At 39.6% G+C, this 27,830-nt stretch overlaps 3 protein-coding genes across 15 annotated transcripts in view; all 3 read right to left on the bottom strand.

The window, feature by feature from the left end:
- Window positions 1-900: 900 nt before the first annotated feature.
- LOC306833725 (matrix remodeling-associated protein 8-like) lies at window positions 901-10,466 on the bottom strand. The gene is made up of 10 exons (XM_079359210.1): window positions 10,312-10,466; window positions 6,850-6,876; window positions 6,425-6,736; window positions 5,757-5,858; window positions 5,200-5,661; window positions 2,532-2,690; window positions 2,350-2,380; window positions 2,181-2,260; window positions 1,996-2,049; window positions 901-1,880 (listed from the first exon to the last, which is right to left on the bottom strand). Exons 1-10 carry the CDS (start codon window positions 10,337-10,339, stop codon window positions 1,855-1,857), a joined length of 1,281 nt encoding a protein of 426 aa, XP_079215336.1. The 5' UTR covers window positions 10,340-10,466; the 3' UTR covers window positions 901-1,854.
- Window positions 10,467-12,524: 2,058 nt separating this feature from the next.
- Window positions 12,525-14,856, bottom strand: aurkaip1 (aurora kinase A interacting protein 1). Its single transcript, XM_079360444.1, has 4 exons — window positions 14,722-14,856; window positions 14,008-14,113; window positions 13,456-13,919; window positions 12,525-12,847 (listed from the first exon to the last, which is right to left on the bottom strand). The coding sequence occupies exons 2-4, from the start codon at window positions 14,057-14,059 to the stop codon at window positions 12,731-12,733; spliced, it is 633 nt and encodes a 210-aa protein (XP_079216570.1). The 5' UTR covers window positions 14,060-14,113; window positions 14,722-14,856; the 3' UTR covers window positions 12,525-12,730.
- Window positions 14,857-15,785: 929 nt separating this feature from the next.
- The window catches only part of rap1gapa (RAP1 GTPase activating protein a), a 59,127-nt gene continuing 47,082 nt past the window's right edge, over window positions 15,786-27,830 (bottom strand). For 8 of the 13 annotated variants that reach the window (XM_079359385.1, XM_079359381.1, XM_079359387.1 and 5 more), the window contains 16 exons: window positions 27,462-27,545; window positions 25,910-26,010; window positions 25,612-25,741; window positions 24,263-24,418; window positions 24,096-24,167; window positions 23,896-23,982; window positions 23,648-23,788; window positions 22,227-22,358; window positions 20,325-20,402; window positions 19,432-19,541; window positions 19,146-19,265; window positions 18,828-18,963; window positions 18,624-18,735; window positions 17,904-17,983; window positions 17,680-17,727; window positions 15,786-17,445 (listed from right to left, as the gene is read on the bottom strand). In XM_079359385.1, coding sequence (XP_079215511.1) covers window positions 17,719-17,727; window positions 17,904-17,983; window positions 18,624-18,735; window positions 18,828-18,963; window positions 19,146-19,265; window positions 19,432-19,541; window positions 20,325-20,402; window positions 22,227-22,358; window positions 23,648-23,788; window positions 23,896-23,982; window positions 24,096-24,167; window positions 24,263-24,418; window positions 25,612-25,741; window positions 25,910-26,010; window positions 27,462-27,545 — 1,548 coding nt within the window. In that variant the 3' untranslated portion in view covers window positions 15,786-17,445; window positions 17,680-17,718. The remainder of the gene's footprint in view (window positions 17,446-17,679; window positions 17,728-17,903; window positions 17,984-18,623; window positions 18,736-18,827; window positions 18,964-19,145; window positions 19,266-19,431; window positions 19,542-20,324; window positions 20,403-22,226; window positions 22,359-23,647; window positions 23,789-23,895; window positions 23,983-24,095; window positions 24,168-24,262; window positions 24,419-25,611; window positions 25,742-25,909; window positions 26,011-27,461; window positions 27,546-27,830) is intronic. The other 5 variants (XM_079359392.1, XM_079359393.1, XM_079359382.1 and 2 more) reach the window with 3 other exon arrangements.

Raw genomic sequence — 27,830 nt, 5'->3', positions numbered from 1 at the left:
TTCCTCCCAAGTTTATAGGTTTATTATGGATCTGTTTTTTTATGAGTGATATTATAAATTATTATTTGATTGTTATATATTTTTAGGACAGATGCCTCCAGAGGGGGAAAGTTTTGCAATCATTATCTACTGAAGCTTTAGCAATATCAACTATTTCACATCGTCAATGAATATCAAACTGTAATGATTTGAACTACGTGTGGATGTTAATGCCTGTTTAGTAAGAGTCAACAGTGCCTGCTCTTCAATCATCTCTGTTAAAGTTAAAATAATGTTTAACTAGGCTACTTACCTCAGACATTATTTCTTCTCTTATCCTTTCATTTCATGAATGGCCGTCAGTTCAACAATTGTTTGACGCATACCTGCTTTTCTATATAGGCCAAAGTTTTTGTTTGTTTGTTTGTTTTTTGCAATTGTCTTGTTATTGAAAGATGGGATTGGGTTTAGGTTGTGGTGGGTCCAGTGGCAGGAGAGAACGGCAGCTGTGTCCAACATTGTACATCCTAAAGAGTTTGTAATGTTAAAGCTGTTAGTGATTATACATTAGAGTTAAGAGAAGTCTGGTCAAGTTTATTTCCTGACTGGCAAAGACAGAGCATTGTTGATGGTACTCTACACTACGAGTACTATCAACAATGCTCTGTGTTTGCCAGTGTTCATTTTTAACTTGTGTGTGTGTTGAAATAACTCTGGGTGAGTTTTGACCCTTGGAGAATAACGCTGTTAAGAGTGGACACATATAGACTATTTTCTTTGTTATAATTTAAATCTGTCAAAGTAAAGATAATACTGGTGATTTTGCGGTGTACTTCAAGCCCTTTGGTTAGCATCTTTAAAATGTTCGAAATAAATCTGCATTTTTTTAGTCCTTAATAGTTTTAACAGAAAGACTGTTGACACTGTTTTGAATCTTTATTAAGAAAAACATTTTCTCAGTAGAGAACAACATCAGAGTGTGCACATGAGCAAAAGACAAAGAAAAATAAAGGGGGTTACTATAACATTTGTGATTCAGTATAACTGCCACAGTTATAAAATGCTCTGTTTCCTGCAGCTTTCTTCATACAGCTATTAGCCAGCAGCTATTAGCCAACAGTTTGTAACATGTTTTGTGCCAGCAGATTTAGTAGTGATTAAGTCAGTGTTAAAAACCAAACAGGGATTATTGTATATACCAAATGCAATACAGCCATGAAAAACATTTAGGGCCTTTTTTTTATTTCCTGAGTTTGGGTTGACTGAGCCTTTCGTCCTACAATGTCTTTTTTTCACCTGATGAGCAATTAATCAACTCCTATACAAGCACTCAAATATTCAATGGAAAAGGTTACCATTACCTTTTTAGATGTTGAATCATATATCCTTAAAAATGTGTCACTTGTTTCCAGAAACTCTTCTCATACAGTAACTTAAGCAATACAATGCCTGTAGGAATTACAGTATATTTTGTGCAAATTGGAAAACTATTAAATGCATCTCTGTGAGTATATAAAGTACAAATAAAACATACCGTAACAAGTAGCATGCATTTTTGTTTTTTAAAAAGAAGAAGAAAATTTAATAACAACAACATACGTCTAATTTTTAACATAAACCAAATGTGAATGTAAAGAGAATCAAGTATATGTATAACCATATTGTTCGAACAGCTGATGCAAATGCAAGATATATATAACGTGACAAACTTATTATGGCTTTTAGTGAAAAAGCTTAGTGTATTGGAGTAACAGCAGAGGGAGCTTTCCTTCTGTCCTCTCCTGGGTTTCCTCCTCTTTGTCCTCCTTCTCTCCTCAGTCTTTTTTACTCTTCCTGTGTTTGCTCTGGACCTGCCAGCAGCTCAGCAACATGCACTCACTTCCACAGCTTTCCTTCAAAGTCTGAGGGAGAAGGTCGGGGGAAAAATAGCTCATGAATAAAATGTTGTATTTCTTATTTCTATAAGAGTGCTCTTGTCAGAGGACTATTTACTGTAATGGAATTCAGAACACTCACCGTTATTGCAGTCTTTGGTCATATCTCGCTCTTTCAGCAGGTTGTTTTTGTAGTCTGTGGATTTTAGAAGGTATAACGGTTACCATAAAGCAGAGAGCACATTTTTTATTGATGTGTTGTACGATGTCTGTGTGTGTGTGTGTGTGTGTGTGTGTGTGTGTGTGTGCGTGTGATGCTTATTGTACCTGAATTCAGAGGGGCTTGGTTACAGGCCTTCAGTTCTGTGCAGTCTAAAGACATTTCGCCTTCACTCATCCTATGTCGTCTGCACAGAAGAAATAGAAATTGTTATGACTGAAGTTGGGCTCAAAAGAAAAAAGGAATGATTATACATTATTTATTTGTACGCCTTACCGCTCAGATCCACGCAGTTCATACTCAAGCCCTGAAAAAGATTTTTAAAAAGAGATCTCAAACACACTGTGTCAACAAATGTCCCCCTGCATTAAATTAACTTAGAATAAATATGTGTGATATTCATGCTTAATGTCAGATAGAAGTCAAAATGGAAGATGCAGGTTAGATGAATACCTTACCTCTCTTTTTGCGCCGCCGGGTCAGCACAATGACAGCGACAACGATGAACGCCAGCAGCAAGAAAGTTGCCAGGAAGTAGCCCAGATGTTGCAAGAAATAACCTCGATGCTCAGGGAGGATGACGGTCACAACACGAGGGCTATCAGACTCTTCAGTCCCTGAAGGCAGAACATGGATCAAATCAAACCATAGCAGTTACCGCATATACAGACTGAGCATGTAGGAACTAAAGTAAATACTCATCATTTAATTATCAGGACAATTAAGTGTGCCTTCACATTTAAAAAAAAAAAAGAATAGTACAGCACTTATTGTGACATTTTAACAGTGATGTATCGGATTGTTACTCTGGACTAACATGAAGGCAATAAACAAGAACTTTAACAAAACAAAACATTTTCTATTCTCTCTCTCTCTCTCTCTCTCTCTCTCTCTCTCTCTCTCTCTCTCTCTCTCTCTGTTCAATCCTTTTTCCTTTGAATCCAAAAAAAAACAGAGACACAGAAGGAAGGACGGAGGGCGGGATTTAAATGTCAAAACGTCGCTCTGTGGTAATGACTCCCAGACCTGATGTCATGCAGCTGTTATTTTTTCTGCTCTGAAAAATCAGCCGGCTGGCCAGAAAAAGGCAAAGTGTGAGGAAAGAGAGACACAAACTCTGTTATGTGGTCTGTCTGCATGTCTGTATGAGTTTTCCATTTAGGCCTTTTTTTTTGTTTTCTCCAAACACACAAGTCTAGCTTCAGTCTTCATGGAAACACACATTTGTAACACCTTCATAAGAGCTCATCAGTGAATGCTGCCGTCTGACAGGCCAGTCTGAACACCTCTGAGCCAGCTCATAGGCTTTTAGGGAATAGATTGAGAGTTCACACTTGTAGATGGTTTATTATAATTATTTAGGGTGACATACAAAGAAAGCTATGGGCCTGGAGTAGAAGAACCATACAATTATTTACTTACTGCTTATGCAGGATGACCCTTTAAATCATGTTTTCAGAGTTGTTGAAGGCTTACAAATAACTTCTTGATATTCTAGTTTTCCATTTTCTCTTGAATTCATATATAAAATTTGATCAAATATTAAAGCTTAAGCTTGACTCTTTGGTCTCTAATTTAAGCAGCTACTTTTCAGTCCAGAAAAAATAGACACTGTTTGGGAGCATAATGAGGAAAACATCTAATGTACAGTCTCTGACGGTTCTTTCAAAACCAGCCAAACATAAAGGGAATCTGATTCTGACTTAATCACCCAAGTCTGCAGCGGGGGCTATGTTTGCAATTATCACCTGTCAGTGTCTAATGTACCTAATATGCATGCAATCTCAAAAGACGTGTCCAAGGTCATCGTCTCCGGAGCTCAACTGTCACAACCGGCGCTGCAGTGGGCCGTTACCATTTTCCTGACAGATCTGACAAGCATGTACGTGTTAGCGACCATCTCACATATGCTGCACACAGGTTAGCCTGTGGTTTTTTAAAAAATCCCCTGTGGGATGTGCATCATTTGCAAGTCGATGAACTGGAGGGAGGCATCTTTATTTTCAGAGATAGATGTTGGATTTCTGACAGCTCACAAAATGCCTCCTTCGAGTATACAAAGAAATAATCTATTCGTGTGTGCCATAAATAATTACAGCATTAAAGAGAAATATTCTCATGACGGAATGATTGCTGGCTCTTTCATGCGCACAAATAACTTGATTGAAATGATTGAACACCAGAGAAGCATGAAGAAGATTTAACTCCCCAGATGATGTTTGCTTAAAGGACGCAGGCAGGATGCCAGGTTTCCATGTGAGCATTTCTTTAAAGCATACTTATGAAGCCAAAAAAACGGGCTGGGATTTCTTTACAGGACAGCAGAATCTATAGTCCAACACATACCTTCATCCCCTTCCCTTGCTCTGCTCTTTCATGTCACATCTGGCCCAGATGTTGAACAGATGTGTGAGACTGCCATTAACTGCTGGTAAACACGCCTACACCAGAGGCTGGCACACATCAGCAGAGAGCTGATCAGAGCAGACTGGGAGAAAAGAAGAATAAACAAGACTGGAGATACAGAGTAACCAGTCTAGACACGTGGTCGGGACTTTTGGAAAATGGGGTTAAATGGCGCGGAGGGGAAAAAAAACACAAGATATGATCCTCCACTCCCAAAGTTACTGGCTGTTGGAGCCTGCTCCTTTCGTCAGTGTGGTTAAAATGTCTCCAGCTGTTAGCACAAAAGGCTGTAAATGAAGAAAAAGTCAGCAAGGAAAATGAGACCACTTCCTTTATAGCCAATTTAAAGCTGTTTACTGTGAACAGCCTCTCGAGCCAGAGCTGCGAAATGTAAGCTGCGAAAAAACATAACTTTTCACCCTCCAGAGTTAAACTCTCAGTAAGCCACTAACAGGACGATTTCTGTCTCTCTTCCCAAAGTCGCTTCTACATTCCTCGGCCTCCTCCCTCCCTCTTCAGCTCAAAGACAAAAACAGAGAGGTCAGAGGAAAGAATTGGCAAGAGGAGGAGCTGATTTCACTGACCAACTATTCCTATAAATATAAGAGGGGAAAAACCTGAGCTGTGTTGTCCCTCTTTGCATAATCCCAAAAAAACTACAACCAGGGAAATAACATTAACCATCACCGGGATCTAGACAACAAAGTAAAAGTGACCTACTTTGCTCTGGCTCTTCATTCTGGAAAATTCTAGGTGCTGTAGTGGGAGCAGGCGGAAGCGGGGGTCCCACTGTGAGCCTGAAGATGCGTCTCTCACTCAGGCCGCAGTAGTGGTGATGGAGGTTGCAGGAGTACAGGCCTTTGTCGACGGGCTTCAGGGCAGAAATGGAGAGTGAGAAATCCCCCAGAGTGAAAGCATCCTCCTCCACACTCATCTTGCTCTGGGCGAAGAGGGGTCCATAATCTCGGCGCTCTCCAGAAGCGTAGAGGTCCACGAGGCGATTGGCTCTGTCGGGACGCACTCCAGGGGCCTGAAAGTCCCAGTGAGCCACCTGCTGCTGGTCCTCCTGGAGACCCTCCCTCCACAGGGGGCGCCGGTTCACACAAGGCAACACAACTGAGCTGCCGAGCAAAACTATGAAGACAGTCTTCTCCCCATCCCAGTAACGCTTCTCTTTCCGAGCTGGAAAAATATGATGCCAAAGGTGGCAACTGTTGAATCTGTTTGACTCATTATGACTCATGGAATAACATTTGACTATCATTTAGAAGCCCCACCTGATTTAGTGACATTGAGCTGGATTTGAATGGACTGGTGGATCTGGCAGTAGTGATGATGTAGATTACAGGTATAAACTCCTCTGTCTGTCGTGACCACATCTGAAAAAATAAACATTTAAACAAACATAAGATTAAGGACAAGGAAGGAAAATAAATTGACAACATCATCACTCTGATCTTCCCCCTTTGTTCAGTTGTGACAGTATGGACTAAACATCACCATCTACAAATAGAAACTTTTAAACTCAAGTCATTTTATGAATGGACAAAAAGCCTTTCCGGTAGCACCACAGTCACAGTGTGTCTGCACACTGCTTAGATTCTAATGTTGAGACCTTTTTGTACCAAAATACAAGTAATACAATTTTGCACTGCCTGGTGTCACTGTTTTTTTGGAAGAAAAAAAAAGGACTAATAAAGGTTAAGTTCTAGCTTTATTAATGTGGGGGAAAAAAACAATTGCTATCGATTATGGACGTGTGGATTTGGTCATATATTTAGTGTGATGTGGTTTAATGTAAGGTGAAAGCTGAACAATTTAATTACACTCCAAACGTAAAGTTAAAATAGTCAAAAGCCTTAAACTATTTGTATCACTGTGTTTTGGAACCGCATTAAAGTGCACTGTTAAAAACAGATAAATGAATTTGAAATGTGAGGCTTACTGTTGATGATGAGAGAGAAGTTTCCGTCGTTGAAAGCAGAGTCAGGGACCGAGATGCGTCCCTTGTTGAAGCCGTTGTAGACTCTCTGTTTGGCTCCGGGTGACATGTCCAGGACTCTCTCCACAGAGTATTCAGGGCTGCTGCGGACCACGTCCCAGTGCACCACCCTCTGCCGGTCCTTCAGTCTGTCTTGAGTCCACACCATGCGGGGGCTGTGGCAAGGCAGGACGGCCTTAGACCCTTCAGGGAGGGTGATGTTTTTGGCCTCCACCACCACGCCGAGCCTGTTGCTGCTGCTGCTCTGAGCCCACGCTGACAGGAAATAATAAACACATTAGCTCAACGATGAAGAGAGAAGCATTAACATTACAATTCTAAGCACAGAGTTTTTATTCAGGCAGTGTTATGAGTAAAACATGACTTACCTGCTGGCAGGAGGAGCACTGAAAGAACTGAAACAGACAAAACCATGAAGAGTTAGAGTTGTTGTCTATGGACATAAACTTTATAACACATCTCTATCGGTTCTCTGAAAGTCTTGGGAAATATGAAGAATAATAAAACTCAGAAGAATGGTTTTAGGTTTGACCTGGGCTGAACCAAAATGAAAGTATTTGAGCTTAGGAGCAGATGTGGGTTCAGTGAGAGGACTGTTTAAAACACAAGAGGAAAGCAGAAAACAACGACACGGTCAAATGCAAAGTTTGAAAAAAGAAAAGTTTCCCAAAGAGCTACAAAGCTGAAGAAAAGTACACCAGATGTCAACATCAAACTCTTGAGATAAGACACTTTCCAGAAGGGCATTTGTTATTTCTAAGGCTTTTTTCCCCCCACAGTGCTATTTAGTCACCTGTTTACTGAAGGGGCAACCGAGACTGACAAAGAATATAGAGCCTCTATTCATCCTGGCTGCTGCTGCAGGCTTGTAGCAAGGCTGTGATCCTGAGGACATGAAGAACCGGGCTACTATACAGCTCAGTCCCACTGCCTGGTGTCAACACCACACATGCAGTTGAACTATATGAGGACTGCGATCTGTAGAGGCCACAGGTGCAGAGCCATAAGTGGCATTTGAAAATGCACAGAATGAATAGATGAATTCAGTACATAAGAAAACGTATCAACATTACTGTTAATACGGGATCATTTTTTAAAAGCCATCAATTACTTTTGATGGATTTCACAGATACAATATTTGTATTCAAAACTCCTCATTTATCCAATGACCTGCTTTAAGTTAAGGATCTGAATTCTTCCTGAACTACTTCATAGAAGCTGCTTGCTTTCTCTTTCCAGATGTTGAACTCATCATGGCTGCATAAAGCTGATTCACTTCATATGTAGGCACACAGGCGGTGGTCACATGAAGAAGTCCACACTACTTCACCTGAGCATATATAACCCCTGAAAACTAAAGAGCATACAGAGATTATAGAACTGTGCGAACAGTTTAATAATAATAATAATAATAATAACTCAAGCTGAACAGAAGGATTTCAGCACACACACTCTGGCAAAACGGAGAAGAAACCTCATGCTGGAAAACTGTGGTGGCTTTTCTATTGAGGGGTATAAACTCTCCTGCAGAAGGTAAAACAAAGTGTCCCAGCCCCTGTAATTTTCTCTCATCTCTCCTCCACACACACACACACACACACACACACACACACACACTGGTGACTCACAAGGCTGGTTGAGCTCTAAAGACTTAACAATGTGTTATTGAGTTACTAGCTATAATAACAGGCATTTAACCAATGACCTGCAAAATCACTGCTGCTATTAGTTACCCCAGGAGTCACATTGAGAAACATTTAGCAGTCATCCAGAGGATATGACAGGAAAAGGGGTTATATATGTTCAAGCTAAAAGTATGTATTCACTCAGCACAATTTCTCTGATTCACAGATGATTCAGGTGTGTGAAGTTTACTCACAGCTGTGTCATAGTTTGAGAGTAAACCAAACAAATATGTCCAGCTACAGACTCAGCAAACGTACAATGATGCATTCAGAAGCATGTTGACTTTGGAGACACTAAGGCGTGCAATATGGCAGCCAAGACCCTCAATTTTATTAATAGTCGTAATCATTTTCATGTTCTTCAAAATAGATCAGGTTATTTTTTGTGTTTCATTGCCTTCAGTTGCTGTGAACATCTTGCAGTTGTTATACTCTCGTCTTCTTGTGCCTGGCCCCTACGTTCCTCTGCAGCCCATTATCGCCTATTATAGACTATCACACAAATGGGGGGAAAAGTGATCTTGGCCTCTTGTTAATCATGCAATAAAACTATTAAACTCTTAACCTAAGACCAGACAAGTCAAAGTTCAGATTTGAAACCTTTAAAACTAATTTTGGATTTAGTCGATTAAAGATTGATTGCACAAGTTTAGTTTAAAGCAAGTCTGTGGGAACAGCTAGAAACTATTTGGAACTCACTATCAAATGAGACTGTTTAAAATACATGAAACCAATGCCAGCAAGAATGCAAGCTGGTATCAGCAGTTTTTTTTTTTTTTTTTTTTCTTGGGGGGGGGGGGGGGGGTTACAGTTTTTTGTGTGGAAAAAGGACTGTAATTTGTTTCTGTAATATGGTCAAACTCTATCTGTAAAGGATTATCTGTTTGAAGTTTTACCATCTTGGTCTTATTTGATTGATATCTGATTCAGCCCAAACTTAAATATAACTTCATGAAGTACACACGGTGTATCACCTTTATGTATGGAGGCACCGTTCTGTAAAAGTCTGCTGAACTGAAGGGGGACAGAAAGTCGAAGGATGCACTTGAGCTGGACTTTGAATGTATTCTCTCTCGTGCACCCTTTGTACATATTTTGTTTATTATTATTATACTTGTCATTTGCTTCTTATACTTTAAGTGTTATGTTAGCCTTATTTGGTATGTTAACTGTTTTTGCGCCAATACACCAAGACAAATTCCTCATCGGCCTACTTGGCAATAAAAACCTCTTCTGATTCCGGCCTGCGTCACCATCATGTGAACCTTTTATTTTCCTGTCTTTGGTGAGCAGCTACATGTTTATGAGCTTGCTTTGTTCAAACTTGCACTTCTTTTTTTCCATGCCCTTTTGTTGGTGGCCGTTGATTAAGACAGCAGCAATCAAAGACGTGGTTAAGGTGGTAATCCCCCCCCTCCTCCTCCTCCTCCTCCACGCAGCCCACTCGGGGTGATACTCTCATTACTGACACATATAATAACAGGCTGCAGGATTGTGCTGACTCCTCAGCTCAGACCGCAGTTAACCAGAAACACATTGGGCTTTAGCCATAAAAAAATCCCACAAACACAGTTTCCACAGGCTACGGCAAGTCGAAGCCATGCAGCGATACTGTAATGCCCAGTTCCACTTTGAAGTCCACGAAGCTGCATTCCCTTCCTTTTTATTTTCATAACTTAGAAACTTTTAATGAAAGCTTTATGTAACAGAAAAAGGGTATTCAGCATGTAAAATACAGAGAAATCTGGTAGGCCTAATAGTGAGAATAAAGAGACATGACTCCTTATATTACTGTTTAACTCCAGATGTTCCGAAGAATTTGTTTTTCAGATTGAAGTTTTGTAAACACAAGCAGCTCTAAAAACTGTTTTACAGACAGAAAACTAAAATTCCTTGATATAAAACAAAAACAATAATGGTTTACGCTGAAGACAAATCAGTTCCATACATTTCACTGCGAAGACATTATGGGGAAAGGAAAATGATCATTTGAAAACAGACATTTGCAGTGCAGCAGCGCAGACACGACAGCAGACCAATTTTCTGTTTTTGTTCCCGACGGTCAATTCTAACCTGATTAATGCAATCAAAAACATTCTCTCTCTTTGGTCCTCTAAAAAAGACAAACTGAAGTGGATAACTTACTTTGTAGAAGTGTCATGTCGAGGTGCATGGTGGTAGAAGTGCTGGCAGCAGAAAGGCAGACAGAGATGGACTGAGCATCAGTTGAGAAAACAAAAGAAACGCTTGAAGTTGACGGAGCAGCAGCAGCAGTTCAGCTGTGTTCTGTTGAGCTCCTGCAGAGAGCTCCGCCTCCTCCTCCTGTACAGAAACCTAACACTGCTCTGCTTTGGACGGCAGGATATACACATGCAACATGTTAACAATAAACTTTGGAAAACTTTTAGTTGGTGTGGTTTTACTCTAATATGCAGACATGCATGACTGATGTTATAAACGTACCAATACAGTATTTGTAAAATAATAAAACAGACACTGTAAAAAGACACACATTAACAACTCAATAAAACTGAGGCAACGGATCACGCACATTGTGAAAAGTTGAGTTTATATAACTCAAATCAGTTGCTGAAGTTGCTCTTCCTCTTTTCTGCTTAAATTGAGTAGATTCAAATAAAGCACACAAACAAATTAACCAAATTTAAACAACAAATATTAAGGAAGATATCACGGTAAAGAGCTGACAGCAAAAACTTCACAAATTTATCTTGAATTTGTCTTGATTTGGATAAAAGATGTCAACCAGTCGAGGGATGCTCGTGGCAATAATGATGATACCCCTCTGATTTTTTCGGGCGACCTTCGTTGAACCCGGCTCCCTCTCACACCCCCGATGGAGGGCTGGCAGGCAGGTCAGAGGTCACAGCGACTGTAAAGAACTTTTATGTTACTTCAATTTATCACAGTTTACAATAGATACACTAGAGATAATAAAAGAACTAAATTCTGCATTTTACAGATTTATAATATCAGTGCAAGTAAGAATACAACATTATTATTATGTAGGCTACACACAACTGCATAAAATACTATTTTCTGTGATATACAAAATAAGCAATGCAAACTTATAAACTTGACATAAAGTTAGTGTTATTTGTCATTTGTTTGTCATTGCTCCGCGCTAGCTCTGCCACAAGTACAAACAAGAAGCATTTGCAGCCTAAACTCGACCAGATGACTGTCTTCAGGATCAAAATGAGTAATTCAACGACCGATACATTTTCAAATTCACTCACTAAATTGATTGCTCTGGACTGTAGACCACTATTAGTGGTAGAAAATAAGGGGTTAAAAATCTGCTGAAGGGAGCAATGTTATCCAACTTTCCAACTGCTGTGCAGAAAAACTGTTTCAAACAAGATCCAACAGCTTTATGAAACTGAGAAGCAAGTGAAAGTGCATGCATCGCATTAATTCATCCTCTAAAATCCATTTAGATTGAGAAGTCTTGTCTTTTTAGGGCAAATATTGTGATGCAGCCAAACGTACCACACTCCAAGTTCTCAAGGCAACACCCTCTTTTTAAAATAAATACTGTAGTGTCCTGTCATTTAAAACATACTACTGTTTATGGCCTTTGTCACTTTGCTTCAAGGTGAGCATCACAATGCATTGCTAATTACAGTTCTTAACTGTTTTGGATCAAAATAGTATTTAAGTGTTGAAAATTGGCCATTGATTAACAGCAATTGCTTATAATTTAACTTTCAAAATAAAGATTTTTTGTGCAAAAACTTGTTTTATCTATCTGATATTGTAGCGTAATACTACAATTTTTAACCATTATTTTTGACTATTATCAGCATTTTGAGACTTTATCCTTCTCGTTTGCGCGTCAGCCACTTAATGATCCAGTGTCTTCCTTTTTTCCCTAATTTTAGTTCATCCCATACGGATCATTTCCTCTTTATTCTTTTTTTTGCATCATGGATGATGGTGCCCATGTAGGGAGGTTTTTACTGTCATTGCAAAATGTGCACATTTGAGCAAGTGCTGGTTTAAAGTTGGTCAGCCATCGGGGGCCCATTATTAGCCTATAGGGCCCCAAGCATTTTCCTCTCTTCCCTATTGACAAACAGCGCCTGTTATGTCCCAACATGGGAGTGGAACATCTCTCTTGATTGATTGACAGGCTCTGGATGAACTGATAAATTATTAAGATTTATGTGAGTCTACTTTTACTGTAAGACATCGATGCAGAAAATAACCAGCTTGATAAGTAATTCCAGTGCGAATTAATCTTTTCAGAATTTGCACAATACCGCCATCTACTGTAAGAACAGGAAAATTAAAGTTGTCCTACAATTCTTTAACCAACACAAACTCCACACCTTGGGTTTGACAGAGAAAGGTCTTTATTAGATTATGTACACTTTCTGAAAAACAGTGATAACATGAAGAGATCCTCATCAATGACTCCAATACGGCCGCAGAGAATTGAACGTGGGTAGAGTGTTTAAACAGCAGTGTGTGAGGTGTGCTGTGTGCGGAGCTGTCCAGTGTACCCTGAGGTCACTCAGGCTCAAATAATCGTCTGTGTTGTTCAGTTCCTTTTGTTTCCATGATGCTTGAGGAAGATCTTAGGTGTATTCCATCCGTCTGGAGACTTCTTCAGTCCAGCTCGTGTCCAAATCTTCTCCAGGTCTGCTTCAAATCGTCTCTGCAGAGGAAAAAGCCGGAACAGATTAGTTTTCAGATAGTTTCAACAAAAGAGTACACACCTAGAATTCATCAAAAGCAACCGCCTAATAACAACTCCAATCAAAATAAAAGTCTTTCAGTTAGTCAAGGCTCTGTTGCTGGTCATATGACGATGTGTCCTAAAGAAATAAAACATCAGATTTTTAAGACAAAACTCAATTAATGACTTAAATCAAAAAAAAAAATCTAAAAGAAACCTGTTAAATTATACGACAAAGAAATTAGTCTTTATCCAAAAAATTCAACAATAGCTAATTGAATTTTCAATCAACCATGAATATTTTGTGTGGATTCAGGGTGCAGCACAAGTAAAGATGACAGAGTAAATTCTTCCAACCAATTTCCGTAGACTGTGCTCTCTTTGCACAATGTAAACAATAAATAACTAAAAATATAAACAAGTAATTAAAGACAGACAGCCAGGTCCCAGGTTAAGTAAAAAAATCGTTGTTTAAACAGACAGCTGCAGTAAATTTTCTATCAAATTTAAAACCAATATTCATGGCCAGTCTTGTCAAGGTACATGTTCCTAAATTTATAACAAAATGAATGTTTGTTGACTCTCACCTGCTTCCTTCTCCCCCTGCTCTCCATCACTCTCCTTTTCAAGAATTTGGTCCTTTTCTGCAGTTTCCTGTATTTATGCCGGTTAATCTTTCGCCGCCGGATCTCCAACACATTCTTACATTGAAGGGGTGCTGCTGAACCCTCACCCTCCTCTAAAACAGGGACAGACAATGGTGGCAGCACCTTCTCTTCGACCAGCCCTACATCCTCCTGTGGCGGGGCAGATTCTAGTACAGGAGGAAGGGAGTAGCGAAGGGAGAGCCAGCTCTCCAGAGGACTTACTGACAGCTTGCGTGGCACAAGAGCCTCCTCCAATTCTGGTTCAAGTTGAACCCATCGAGGAGGAGATCTGTTGTCTGCTGCTGTGGAATAGTTTCTCTGTTTTTGTTTTAGTGAGGCGGAGTACGCAGGAACAACCCGCTGTGCACATCCATTCAAAATGACTCCATGGGCTCCAAGTCCACCTAAACGAAGACATTAACAGAAACATCAGTAACATAAGCAGTTCCCTTTACGATTTCAGTGGACAAGAAGACATGTAATCATACTTACACGTTGCTCTGTGTATTACACTTAAACGAGGAACAACTTTAGAGGCAAACATCGTCAATGATCATCCAAATACAGTCATGAGGAGGGGCTGGATGGGTCACTGGTCCTGTGGGAAAGAGCGAAGCACTTTTTTTTTATATTTAAGGTGTAAATTGTGGTTTGCACTCTGTTATTGTAGAGACATGCTTCTCACTCACACACACACACACACACACACACACACGAATCACAAACATGCACAAACAAGACCTGTGAACATGCATTAACAGAGAGCCAGAGCTTATTAATGGTCTACACTAATGACAATCAGCTCAATGTGTACGTCAGGTATCAAAGAAAACCCAGAAGGACAAACATGGTCTGAACTGTCTTTGAAATGTTTGACTGTAAAAACCTCAGAAGAAGAAAACACTGTCGGTGTTAAACTCCATGTTATATAAAGTAACACAAACTGGTGTCATAGACTATAATTAAAACAATTAATCCATCAGTGGTGGATAAAATAACTCAATAAATATACATTTGACTAAAAATGAAGACGTGTGTTGAGTTTAGAGGATGCATGTGTTAATGCTAATGTTAGCTGGTCATGTAACTGAGCCTCAGAGTTCCGACTCTCTCCCTTTAAAGTCGAAGTAAAACACTTTGTTTTCACAGCCACTGTAACAACACGACACCTGTTACTGTTTTAATTTATACACAGCAAAGTATTACCTTGTAATCCTGTGACCGCGGTTTTCGTCTTCAATGTGACTCTACACAAGACCACTGCCGGCCCGTGCCGCATGAATCAAATGCACTTCCGGTTTCCCCGACATGACGAAGGTTCCGCCCGAGCAGACAGTTTGAGAATCAGTTCAGCTTGTGATATAATGACAGTTAATGTAGTATTGATTTTTATTTTAAGAAGATTAAAAAATAAACAATAGTATTAATAAAACCTACAATGATCCTGATTTGTGTAATAAAGCAAGATTGTTCGAGTTAAGAGGATGTACACATTATAAAAAACTTCCTGAAAATTAATTCTTGAAATGACTGTCATAGTAAAGAGTTAAGAGTGCCAGTAAGCAGCAACATTGTCAAACATAGCCTTTATTTTTAGAATGAAACATAACAGCTAGTATATATTCGATTTAATATTTATATTGGTAGTTTTAAATCTTGGTCCCAGCATTACTAGCATATAAATGTACAGTATGTATGAAGTTGAATTTCCCTCGGGATCTATCTATCTATCTATCTATCTATCTATCTATCTATCTATCTATCTATCTATCTATCTATCTATCTATCTATCTATCTGTCCGTCCGTCCGTCCGTCCGTCCGTCCGTCTGTCTGTCTGTCTGTCTGTCTGTCTATCTATCTATCTATCTACCTTGGATAAAGAGATCTCTAAAGCTGTTTCTGAATTGTTACACAGATGTTGAGATGCCATTGTGTTGTTAGCAGATACATTCAGTCAGGATTCAGTTCACTCATTAAAACTAAATGTGTTTCTCGCCTCCCTGTGGCATGGTTGTATAACCGGGGAAGCCTCCAGTTTTAGATTGCTCTAGTTTGATATGCAGTCTACTTGTGGGCAGCCACATCTAATCATTTATTCATGGGGCTTCCTCTCCTCGCTTTCATGAAGACGAGGGGAAGTGGAACATGTACAGTTAGTCGACAATCACAGCAGGGATTTTCCCTGTGTGGTTTCCCAAAGAGTGTATTCGTGTGCAGAGATAAATCAAGGCAGAGAGCGAGTTTCCATTAAGTGATACGTACAATAGTCTTTAAAGTTCTTAGAGCATTTATTTACAATAAAAACAACAACAACAATAAAACATTCATTTCATTGTAAATCCTGCTGGCTCGTAGCTGTTAGCTTCGCTATCTTTACATCATCTGTTTGTGATAATAAGGCAACTGAAAGATCAGCAGGATGTACTGCAAGATGTCCCTTTGACCAAACAGTCTGAAAAAACAGTTGAAATAAATTTATTCTGCAATAAACTCCTCTCTTAATGATATCATAAAGTAAGGGCACAAAAAATGAAACATTTGTTGACTTGGCAGTAATTTCAAAGTGTTGGTCAATCCCATTTTAAATGAATGGCCTATACATTATACACAATTTACTTCAACTGAATACATATATTTACAAAATCAGTAGTTGTATTTGGAGCTTTTTCTCTTACTTTATAAGCAAATACATATTCACAATGTATGTTATATTTGCATCAATTTTACTGCGATGAAAGAGATCTGATTCTTGAAAAAGACGGAGCTTCACAGTTGACAACATTATCATTTACCAAAGCAACACATACAGTGAAAGCGAGTGACAGGATGCTGAGTACAGTAAAACTAATTTACACCATTAATGCCACTTCAGCAGAAAACAAATCAATAAATAAAGACTGCTCTCGTCACAGACAAGACAGAGACAGTAGTCTAATCAGTCATTGATGAATATATCAGTTCCCCACCAGACGACACACAGAGTGCTGAAGAGTAAATGCTTTACGTCAGGATTCTTTAAGAAAGTTGTGTGCTTAAAAAAATGAATCTGAATATATTAGCTTTGAAGTTAATCTCATACACAATCCCATGATTGGTTGCAGAAGATGTGAGTAACGTGTAACAAAGTGAGGTTAAATCAATCTAAGGAACAAAGAAATTGCATGTTTAATTTTTAAGGCCATTTCATTGAATCTGTGAAACGATACTCTCTCCACTGTGTCCTTTGGAATCTGGTGGGATTAGCATGAAAGAGTGAAGTCGTTTTTCTGCTGATTTAGACTTCAGATTTGTATCTAACCCAATTCAAGCACCTAACAGAAAAAAATGTCCATCACAATAGATGCTTTGTTGGAAAATAGCCACCTCAGATACTGAATACGTGGTTTCTCTTCTACATTAGAGATCTTTACATAGCCAAAACATTTGTAGATTTGGTAAAAAAAAAAAAAAACAACAACATTAAAACATCCAGGTTATTATCTCCTCTATGTTGCAGCAGAAGTCCCTCTCACCATCTCCTCAAAGAGCTCAATGGCACTGTCTTCATCCTGATTAGCCAGCAGACCCAGGCATCGACAAGACAAACTGAACCAAAGTTACATCTTTTACAAATAAAACCTATTAAACTTGTAGTTAAGAATGTGCTCTTCAAAACAAGAGATGTGGCAAGAAACATAGAACTAGGCAACAGATGTGCGAACAGGCAAAGAAAAGAGTGAAAGGAAACAAACACTGTGCAAAAGTTGGCCCCTCTTTGTGTGTCATCCAGTGTCCTCCAGGTTTCTGGAAACGCTGCACTGTGGCCCTCACTGAGCAGCAGACCGGCCAGGCTCCTCCTGCTTCCTCTCTTCTTTCTCCTTCTCATCATTGAACGCGGCGAACACCTGCTCTTGTCTCATCTCCCAGAGGGATTGTGACTTATGGGAATGCTTTGGGAAAAAGAGGGATCTATGGTCACACTCACAAAATCATTATTCTCCTTAACAGCTAAATATTCGTAGTCCTGTATATGTTTCAATCATGTCCATATTTTTTGTCTATTATAATATTTAGTATAAAATGAACACATATACAGTATATGCATCATTTGGTTTGCTCTCAGTGTTTATATAAAGTATGTCTGGAGATTGAGACACATTGAAAGGTTAAGAGGACGGTTTTACCTGAAGATGGAGATCCAGGATACAACCAGGTGTGTACAGTTAACAGTTCTTCACACAGAAAAACACAAACATCAGCAACAACACACACACACACACACACACACACACACACACACAAACACACACACACACAACAATTAAGACGACAAAAAGAGAAATGATGCAGAGTTATAAAAAGACTGAGAAGCATTATTTCAGTTTATTCCAGGATGGACCCGACTCACTGATGAGGACTGACGATCTTGTGGTCGTTCCAGTTTGATACGGATTTCGGCACCCTTTCCTCGATCCGGTTTACCGGGCCCTGAAGAGGAGGTGGAAAGTGTGTTAAAGCAGACACATACTGTAGATCCATAGAGAGATCAGACTGTGAGTTCTGGAAAGATTGTTTGGAACATGATGTAAATAGAGATGCATATTCTGATTGGTATGAAGAATACTCAACTTTTTTAGTTTTTGATAGTTGAAGATTTGTTTTTGCAGACATCCCTTATTCTTTTGGGAAAACGTTTTGTCCTCTGAATGACTTTATTTTGTAAAAACATTTTAAAATAAGGATAACTATACTTTGCTTTCTTTGTCTGGTAAAGCGAAGAGGTAAATGACGCATGGTGTACTGGACTTTTAACCAGTCTGCCTTGAGTGCGTTTTCAATAAATGGCCTCATATCACAATGATCAATCTACAGTATTAATATTAATTGATTTAGATATCCAATCATACTGATATAAGAAAAATATTTATTAACATATACACGTTTTTCTAGAGGGCTATACAATAATGTAAAAGTCAATATATAAATAATTAAAAGAAATAAGTAAACCAGCACATCCTGAAGCAAATACTTTAAAGTAGATTTGTTTTACAAATGTCACAAGATACGTTTTCCTATATAAATATTTCAAGTGTTTAACAACTTTTCAAATGATCAACCTTCTCCTCACCTGGGGAGCTGCAGTGACCGGTGTTACTGGTGTTACTGGTGCTGTCCTCCAGCCAGGTGCTGTAAGTGAGGGAGTCTCGCTTATGTGGTGTCCCGCCAGAAGACAGACTCTCCTGAGGAGCGCACAGAGGGGGGATATATTAAGCCCTGCTTATTATACATACAAGTATGCTCATCTTCATTAAAGACAGAGTGTAGATCTCACCATGCCTGTGTCATAGTCCTCTGTGGCCTCAGTCTCATTCTCTTCCACCACACTGGCGAAGCTGCTAGCATTTGAGGAGGAGCGCGAGAGGTCGTGACCCTCAGGGATGGACGGAGCCCTGCCACCAAAACAAGAACTACACCCTGGATTAATCAAACTCGAGCGCACTGATTTTATCTGAATCTTTATCGTTTAAGAGAGAGTAATTCATCATGCTGCTACCCCTGAGGGATAGCCCCACACTTACATAAACACTCGTGTGAATTTGATCATAAATCTATGCATGTGATATGGCTCTAAGCTGTCAATCATACGCACCTGTTCTTGGCTGTTGTGAGCACCTCAGGAGAGCTCTGATTTGACGAGTTGTCGGATTTGGGGTCTTGAGAGACATGGCCGCTGTCAGGAGTCTTCTGGGTGTTAGGGGAGCTCTCCCTACTGTGGTAGAAAAAAATAAGGGAACGTATAGTGGATGAGTCATTGACGAACTCAATAAATGCATGCTCTGACAACAAGTGAAATGACTTGAACTATAGACCTCAGTCAGTGGTTACACGGCTGAAGTCTCTAAGATCGGATGTAAAACAAAGAAAGTGATTCTCACCTCTTCTCTTGGACTTCTTGAATGTTTTCAATACCAATGGCACTACTTCTCCTCGAGCTGAAGGGACCAGACTTCTTCCTGGTTGGGCTCTTTCCTGGGATTATCAAAGACTGCCACAGAGAGAAAAGACAGTCAGAGACAAAATAACTCTAATATAATAAACATCTTTGACTTCAATCAATTTTTAGTTTTACTGTTAAAATTCCAAAACAAAAGTCACCTTGAACTATAAGACTAAACAGTTACATTTCTCCCTTTGACTTGTTTCTGCAGTGATAAAAGAAATTAAAATATGCAGCAGCTTAATGTCGGGCCCCGGTGCCTGTCTGTCAGCTAGAGCAGAGCACGCTAAGGCGGGAGATGAAAGATGGGTTTAAAGGCTCCAGGGCCTACCACTAAATGTGCTTTCTCAGCGACTGCTTTGTTCAATTCAATCTCCCTTTTAAAGCTTTCACAATAAGAACTTAAAAAAAAGAAGCCTTTTATTCAGTGCGGCTTCAAAGAGCGGGGGAGGATTCTTTTTTTTTAAAATAATTTCCCTGTGAGAGGGTCATTAAATCATTAATATTCCTCTTTTTTTAAACAAACCAACAATTAAAGGTTGCATGTAAAATACAGCAAACACATACTGCAGTTAAGGAGATAGGACAGTGAGAAAAGAAGAACATCTATAATTGTAGGTCAGAAGGAAAACAAAAAATCTGGAGTAGAAATCTATTTCTGCTTTTGTGTTCACATATTGAGATCACAAGTGCTATCCTGTCTGCATTAAACAGAGTGCTGGAATGTACAGAAAAAAGTGTTTGACCATGATGTAGTAAAGCCATGCAGACAAAACGAGCAGCAAAGGGGAGAAGTGAGCAGTTAGAGAGTAGTTAGAAGTAGACATGAACCTCTTCTACTGTTCCTATCCCTATGGCACTGCCTCGACGTCCATATTTACTGGGACTTTTGCCTGGGACAAGCAATGACTGAGCCACACAGGGAGAGGAGAGAGAGACAGAGAGAGAGAGAGAGACAGAGAGACAGAGAGACAGAGAGAGAGAGAGAGAGACAGAGAGACAGAGAGACAGAGAGAGAGAGAGAGATGTGATGTTGACGGAGGACAGAGAGAAGGGGAGAGGGGAATGGGGAGGGAGAAAAATCGTGAGATTTACACAGATATATATGAGTCCATGCAGTCAGTAATGTTATTATTCAAAACAAAATACAAAGCACAGGTTAACTGGAGAATATAAAGTGGGACATTTTGGCTCCATGGGTGCAACACAGGCAACTGGATGGGAGAGAGAAGAAGTGATGAGCTGGTTATGTGAGCCTGTGTGAGAAAGAGGATGACGAAGAGATCAAACAGCAGAGGAGGACATACAGTGTGTTAAACATTAGGGTTCACTTAAAGACTGGGTTATGGGCTAAAAGCAGGCTGGAGCTACATACATTCAATGAGAACATTTGTAGATGAAGAAGTTATTAATGGTGATCTAAAAAAATACTACAGAAGTTGGGTGTCTGTTTCAGAATTTGGAAGATTAAAACATCTTGTTTACCAAACAAGTGGTACCAGGAGCATGAGCCACATCAGCTTTTTTAAATTTGACCGGAATTTTGCTAATTTCTTAACTTTTTATTTTAGCTACAAATTTGAAAAATGTGTCACAATAAACAATATTTGAAGTCACACAGAATCCTTTCCGTTTTAAATCAAACCTCATGCTTAGTTGTAGGCTATTTGAAGAACTGAGAAAAATATCCAGAAAACGCAGCAGGCTTATTTTAAAAAGTGTTGAGATGCATTGTTAAATGAAAGTCCTGCATTCAAAACTTTGATATTATAGTATAGGCTGAATTGTTCACAAATAACTTACACATTATTATTATTATTATTATTATTATTATTATTATTATTATTATTATTATTATATTCCATCTCTTATCTCATTGAAGCCATTTTGTGGTACAAAACTCATAAAACCTCATGTTGCTATTTTTTCATGATAAAAGTCTGACATGCAGGAGATGATTTCTTGCTCATGAAGTAGGAGGGGTTAGCAGGAGAATTGAACCAGAACTTTACATGCCACAAATTCTTCAGGAGCTGAGAACACTGAAAAGTCTAAACCTTAAATCACCCCTATTACCCTATTACCCAGAGAAGAAAAACAAAATCAAGATTTTCTCTTCCATACATTAAAACCGGGGTATATATCAGATACGCAAACATATGCATACTGTGAAATTATTTTGTAACACTGCTTTTTGTTTTACAAAAACATACAAAATACAAACTTAATAAAAAATGCTGCAGTTTCAAACTGCAAATTCAACGGCAAAATCAGTGAAATCATCAAAAAACTGTTTTTTGTGGCATGCACACACCACACACACGACCAGTCTCAACTAAACATTGATTAAAGTGTAAGTGAACTCTGATAAACAATGCAGATGCTTGTGGACTTTAATAACGAACACACAGGTTACATACAGCTTGTGTTATTAGCAGCTTTAACCCAGGGCAGAAATTCACCTTGTGTCTTTAATGCATTCAGGTCTGTTATAAGAGTCCAGTCCCTTCAGCTTTTGGTGGAAGACAAAGTGAAACCGTTCAGTGTGAGAGCCGAGTTTATGACCCAGGCAAAATCCACTCAACCGAGTGTGAAGCCTGTCTCTGTGAGAAGTTAGTGCAGCAAGCAAAGTGAGGGAGGCAGGGGCGTCAACTCAAGTAGAGCTGCTTGAGGGGAGGTTGAGGGAGTGAGTCTCGCCTCCCTTGACATCAGGAGGAGTGGGACTGTACTTACTATCCCTGGGAATTTGGGGCTCTCTGCGGGTTCGTGGTTAAAGCTGCTGCTGATGCTAGTGGAGACTGTGTGCGGCTTCTTGAAAGCTAGACCCATGGCGTCCATAGACTGGCTCCTGCTGCGGATCACTCGCTACAGAGAGAGACGAGGAGGAGGAGGAGATACATTCAGATGGGCGCTGACCCCTGTGACCCCTCAGCATCACAGGCAGAGAGGAGCCTTAGGGGTTTGTCCCTGAACACTGACCACTACAGGCGAAGAGAGCTGGCCTGATGCTAATCCTCACAGACAAGGAAGCGACAGAGAACACTGCTAAGCTTTAGCGCCCAGAGGCAGATGAGTCATTAGGTGGTAAGAGAGGAGAGGGGAAGTAGAGGGGCCGAGTGGCTCACAGATGTCTGACAACACTGAGTCTAAACACATCCAGGAGAAGTCTAAAGCCCACAGCACCTTTATGCTGGCAGGTAGCAGAGTAAAGAGGCAGAGGTGAAGAAATCATCCATCCATTTTGATTTAAGGACACGTAGAGAGGACAGAATCCTATAAACTAGTGGTCAGTGACTGGAAACTGGAGCAAGCAGAGAGGGAAGCAGCACAAAAAAGCAAAGAAGCCAAGAGTTGTGTGTTCCAGCAGAGCAGCAGAGCTTTTCTTCATTACTGTAAATTCAGACTGAGGGAGGCTGATTAAACCTGTGAAAGCCACCAGCTTAACAATATTGAAAGGCTATTACAAAGAACACACACTTCATTACATACAAAGACATGTGATGACATCTCATGTGAATACATTAAATGCTAGTTTAATGACGTTCTTGTGCATTAACAAAGAGCTTTATAGGCCTAGTCAAGTTCAACACTTGACAAAACAATTGTGTGTGATTTCTTGACAAGAGTTAGCTGAAAACGTTAAAATCACTGTCAAAAGAATCAACAAAATAAAGCTAAAAAGACAGTTTTTCATCTTAAATTGTAGCTAGGCTAACAAGCTAGCTTTTTCTGTTTGACAAAATCAGGATTCCATTTCTGATTGAAGCTGACCCTAAGCATAGTTGTTTTCCCTCTTTTTGTTTTTTTGCTAAGCTTAGCATACAGGCTGCAGCTTTATAGTAAGCAGCATACATGCCTGTGGTATCTATCTTCTCATCAAACCCTCAGCCAGAAAGAGAACAACTGCAATTCCCAAAATAAATTACTTATTTTTGATGGAGTTTAAATGGATGTCTTTGGAAAATAAAAAAGTGCCTATCTTTTTGCAAGCATAAATGAAATACAGTTTTTCAATCATAAACCAGTGGGTTGTTATAAACACGTTCTAGCTTCTCAAACTCTGATTTCACTTGTTTTTTTTATTCTTAAAGGAGAAGAGAGTTAACCGAAGTCAAGCAGTCAGGTAAAACACCTGACCTCTGCTCTCCAGTTACCTTGAAGGACTCAAAGAAGCCTCCTCCTCCTCCACTTCCATTTTCCAGTTTGTCGTCCTCTCCTCCGACACCCATCATGGCCTGGCTGTTCATATGGAGCTCCTCATACAGGGTCTCTAACAAGGCTGACCGCGTCCGTTCCTTTTACACGCAAACGTACAAAGAGGAACATGAGAAAAAGGAAGAAAATATTATCACTCTCGCCATAAAAAAGAACTAAGTATCTCAAATTTTTTCCAATAACCCACCTCTAATTTGGCAAATTTCTCAGCTTTGTAGCAGGCATACTCTGCATTTATGAGCTTAGTGAAAAGGAATTCATGGAATTCAGGGCCCTGGAAAAAGTAACAGAAGACATGTCATCATGTTAGAAACCTAATAACGACCAAAAGTGGGAAAGCGCACTGGCTGGAGGACACAGTAGTTCAGGTCAATATGTCTGTCTTACTTTTTTAAAGACTGCAGGGTTTGGGAGGGCCGGGCCAAAGAAAGGTACATCATCCCGCGCTGTAACTGACACCTATACAAATAAATATAAGCGAATAATGTAAGATGGAGTTTAATCAAGTGTTTATCACTGGGAACAAAAGAAGCACATGGTAGGGGAAAAGTTACCCTGTAGAGGACATTGTCAGAGCACGGGTTAACCACTTGGACCACAACATAGGCGTGAAGAAAGTTAGAGGCGATCATGTCCGGTACGAAGGGAGTGTTGTCTTCTTGGAATACAATGGCAACAATGTCGTTTCCTATGTGTCTCTTTCTCTGCAACTGCAACACACCAGCAACATAGCAACTCATGACAAATGTATGCAAGTATACTTCAGTCGACTGGCCATTCCTAAAAGTAATAATATTAAAGCTAACTTTGAATCAAATTACATTTTAAGGCCAATCCAAACCTTCACAGAACTTAGTTCAACATCCGAGTCCACGATGATATTTACACTTTTAAGTCCTTTAACATTATAAAAATCCATGTGAAATTTGACCTACTGACATGCAGCCAAAGTACATAACGAACACTGAAAAACATAAAGACCTCTGTTCATGTGTTACAAATGAGACCCTTATCTTGTGTTTTCGACAAATACTGTGAACACAGTTCTATTAAAAATGACTTACTGCTGTTGACACCTATGGCAACACATGCAAATCAGACATAATGCCAGCGTAACACTGCAAAACAATGTGTGAAACTCGAGTTTTCATTTTGGTGTCACAGCGTCAACACTGTGCAGCGTTGCGCTAGTTTTGTCATGTGTGATAAATGTTTCTAATTGTTTGGTGTCATCAACTTATTTATTGTTGCTAGTTTTTAAAAAGGTTCAGAATGTTGATGTGTTGAGAGTTTTTAAGTTTGATAAATACATGCGATCCAGGCGTTGTAAAGTCAATGAGTCGTCTGTTTAAATTAACTGAACTCAATATAAATCAAAATATTCCTGATAAAGAATTTTGTTCTTCTGTTTAACCATCAGTCTTCCTTTCTCCTGTACAACCACAGAAAACAACCATGAAGCCTGTATGCATTTATAATGCACCACCAGGGGGTGCTGTTTCTCTAATAACAGCCTGAAAACCCACTGAACTGCCAAGGGAGACTGGACATATAGACATGGCCTCATCTGTGTTTGTACAAGCCACGATAGCAAATGGTGTGCAAGATGTGCTACTTAATCAGTGCTTGTGTGAGTATGTGAGCGAGAAGTGAGGAGGGGGGACACGGTGGTGTGAACACAGCTGCATATCAGCTTCAACACTACTGCTGCATATGCAGACACAAGAGCATACATGAGGAGCGACTCTTAATTACAACTAGGCTTATTTTTTCTTGTTTGCAAATATTTGCTGAGGTTGGTACATACTAAATAGGATACCACTGTACCCAGATGGAACCAGTCTGACTGCCTGCAGTGAATTATAAAAGGTGTACGGTGTTAGTTTGGCTTTGAATTGTGTACCTGCTGTGTGTCCCCTTCTGTGTAAGGCAGCTTCGTGGACACATGGAACATGACCTCTTTACTGTGGTAGTTGCAGTAGATGGATTCGGTGCCCGTCTGCCCATGAGTCACGTCCAACCCTCCACGGAAACTGCAAACACATAGAACCGTGTCTAACATGATGTTCTGCACCATGACTGCAGCAGCATGACCATCACTCATGCTGCTGGTCTGACATGATGTAAATTATGGTTGGCAACATGTTTTGAAATGTACAGTGGGTTATATTTAGTGCCTCAAACCAGAGATAGATCCTCACCCTTTAAAGTTGTGGAGCTCAATTTTCTCTCCTAGAAACTCCAGAAATTCTACAAAGGCTGGACTCTCTTCACTGTTTCCAAACAACTCTTCTTCTGAAGTCTGGAACCATTAAAAAATCATAAGCAATAAGGCCTGGAGTTAAAAGCACAGAGGATCATTTGTATGATAGTGTGTGTACTGTACGCTTCAAAGTGTTCAGTAACAACAGCACTTATGTCAGCATTACAAATAAATGGGCAGAAAGGATTCCCAAGAAGGTAAGATTTGCATATCATTATTTTATGTAAGGTGTTTTCTTTGCAGATGGTCATCAGAGTAGATGCAGTAAAGTGAAGTGTTTGTTTTTGTTAATCTTGTCGAAATGAGCATTATTAAATACAGAAGACACTCAGATCAGTTACATCAGAAGGCGCAACAGGACATTTAGAGCTGGAGCTGATAGACTGTTGATTATTTATTGCCAGTGAGTGGAGCAGTGATGTGAACATAAAAGCTTTCCTCGACAAAAACAAAGAAAAACAAGGCCCACATCTGTTTTGTTTTTTTTGTTTGCTATATCCCTCCTTAAGCATCATGCATGACACTTAGCATCCCTCCTGAATAGAAATCTCCCTGAAGGGTGAACAGACATCCTTTTACAAAGTATTTAACAATGCCTTTATACCCCTGCAGGCTTTAAAGCACACACAGAGCAGATCTCTTGACGCTAAGGTCTGTTCAGAAATAGAAGTGCCCTCAGCAAAGCATTCAACAGCACTCTCTCCCCCCCACTCCCCACCCCACCCCAACACTGTAAACAAGAGGGCTGTGATTGCCTTAGAAAATGAGAGGGAGTGTCGGGATGGACGAAAAGCTCTAATTAAGACTGAGGAGGACCGAGCATAATGAGTTTCTGTGAGGAAATAAGAGATTACAATGTATAGTACATTCTCATTGTTCATGGGCTGAATATGATGAATACAAAGGATGCAAGTGTGTCTACTCTGACCAATAATTCAAATGCATTTTCCCTTCAACTCTTATTGTATAATGACATCATTTTAAATAGATTTAATAAAATGCATTTATCAAGTAAAATGCTGAGATTCTGAATATGTATTAAAACAATCTATTTTGTCAACAGGAAGGCCAACATGGCAGCAAACATGAGAAGTCAGACAATCATCTGGAAACTCTAAAATGTCACATCATGCAAAACCAGTTTAACATGTTTTTCTGACAATAATACGTTTGTTTAGTCAGTTTACAAACACGCCAGTTACGAGAACAGTCAATCCTCTCTGAAAATGTGTGCTCAAACAGGCCATTTGGAGACTTTGCCTTTGTGGCATCACTAAGGGCAGTAACCCCTCCACCAGGTGGGTGACACTCCCACAGCTAGGTGTTTGTTCTGGCCTCTGAGTCTGCCTTCTCTCCAACAATTGGGCATGGTGCAACCCCTTTAAAAGGGCGTGGGTAGGTTGGACTTTCGTGGGTAGGTTGGACTTTAGGTTGGAATCAAATTCACGCTTAATCAGCAGATTTTGAAGGTTTGTCTCTGTAAAGCTCACCTGTCCAAACTTTTGGTAAATGACCCCAAACTTGAAATTGTTGTTTATAACATGTTCATCGAAGGTGACAATAAGTCTTGAAGCCTGTAAAAAAACAGAAAGAACCAAAAACATGTAAGGAAAGGAAACGCATGGCGGAAAATGCTCATATTGTGATTGTTTTCATTAGTTCTCAACTTCTAAAAATGTATTCAAAGTTTATCTGAAGCTAATACGACAGCCGAGTTTGACAAATTAAGTGTGCATGGTCCAGTGTGAAACAGCCTCAGGTATGAGATTACTTCTTTCTCCATTAAAGGTTTTCCGTAAAACAATCTCCTTGAAACAAAGTAAAAAAAGCAAACCCATCTATCAATTTGTTACATCTGC

The sequence above is a fragment of the Symphodus melops genome (assembly GCF_947650265.1).
Source record: "Symphodus melops genome assembly, chromosome: 13".
NCBI classification, from domain to species: Eukaryota; Metazoa; Chordata; class Actinopteri; order Labriformes; family Labridae; genus Symphodus; species Symphodus melops.
Note: the sequence above shows the minus strand (reverse complement) of the source record. Positions and strands in the feature narration are given on the sequence as shown.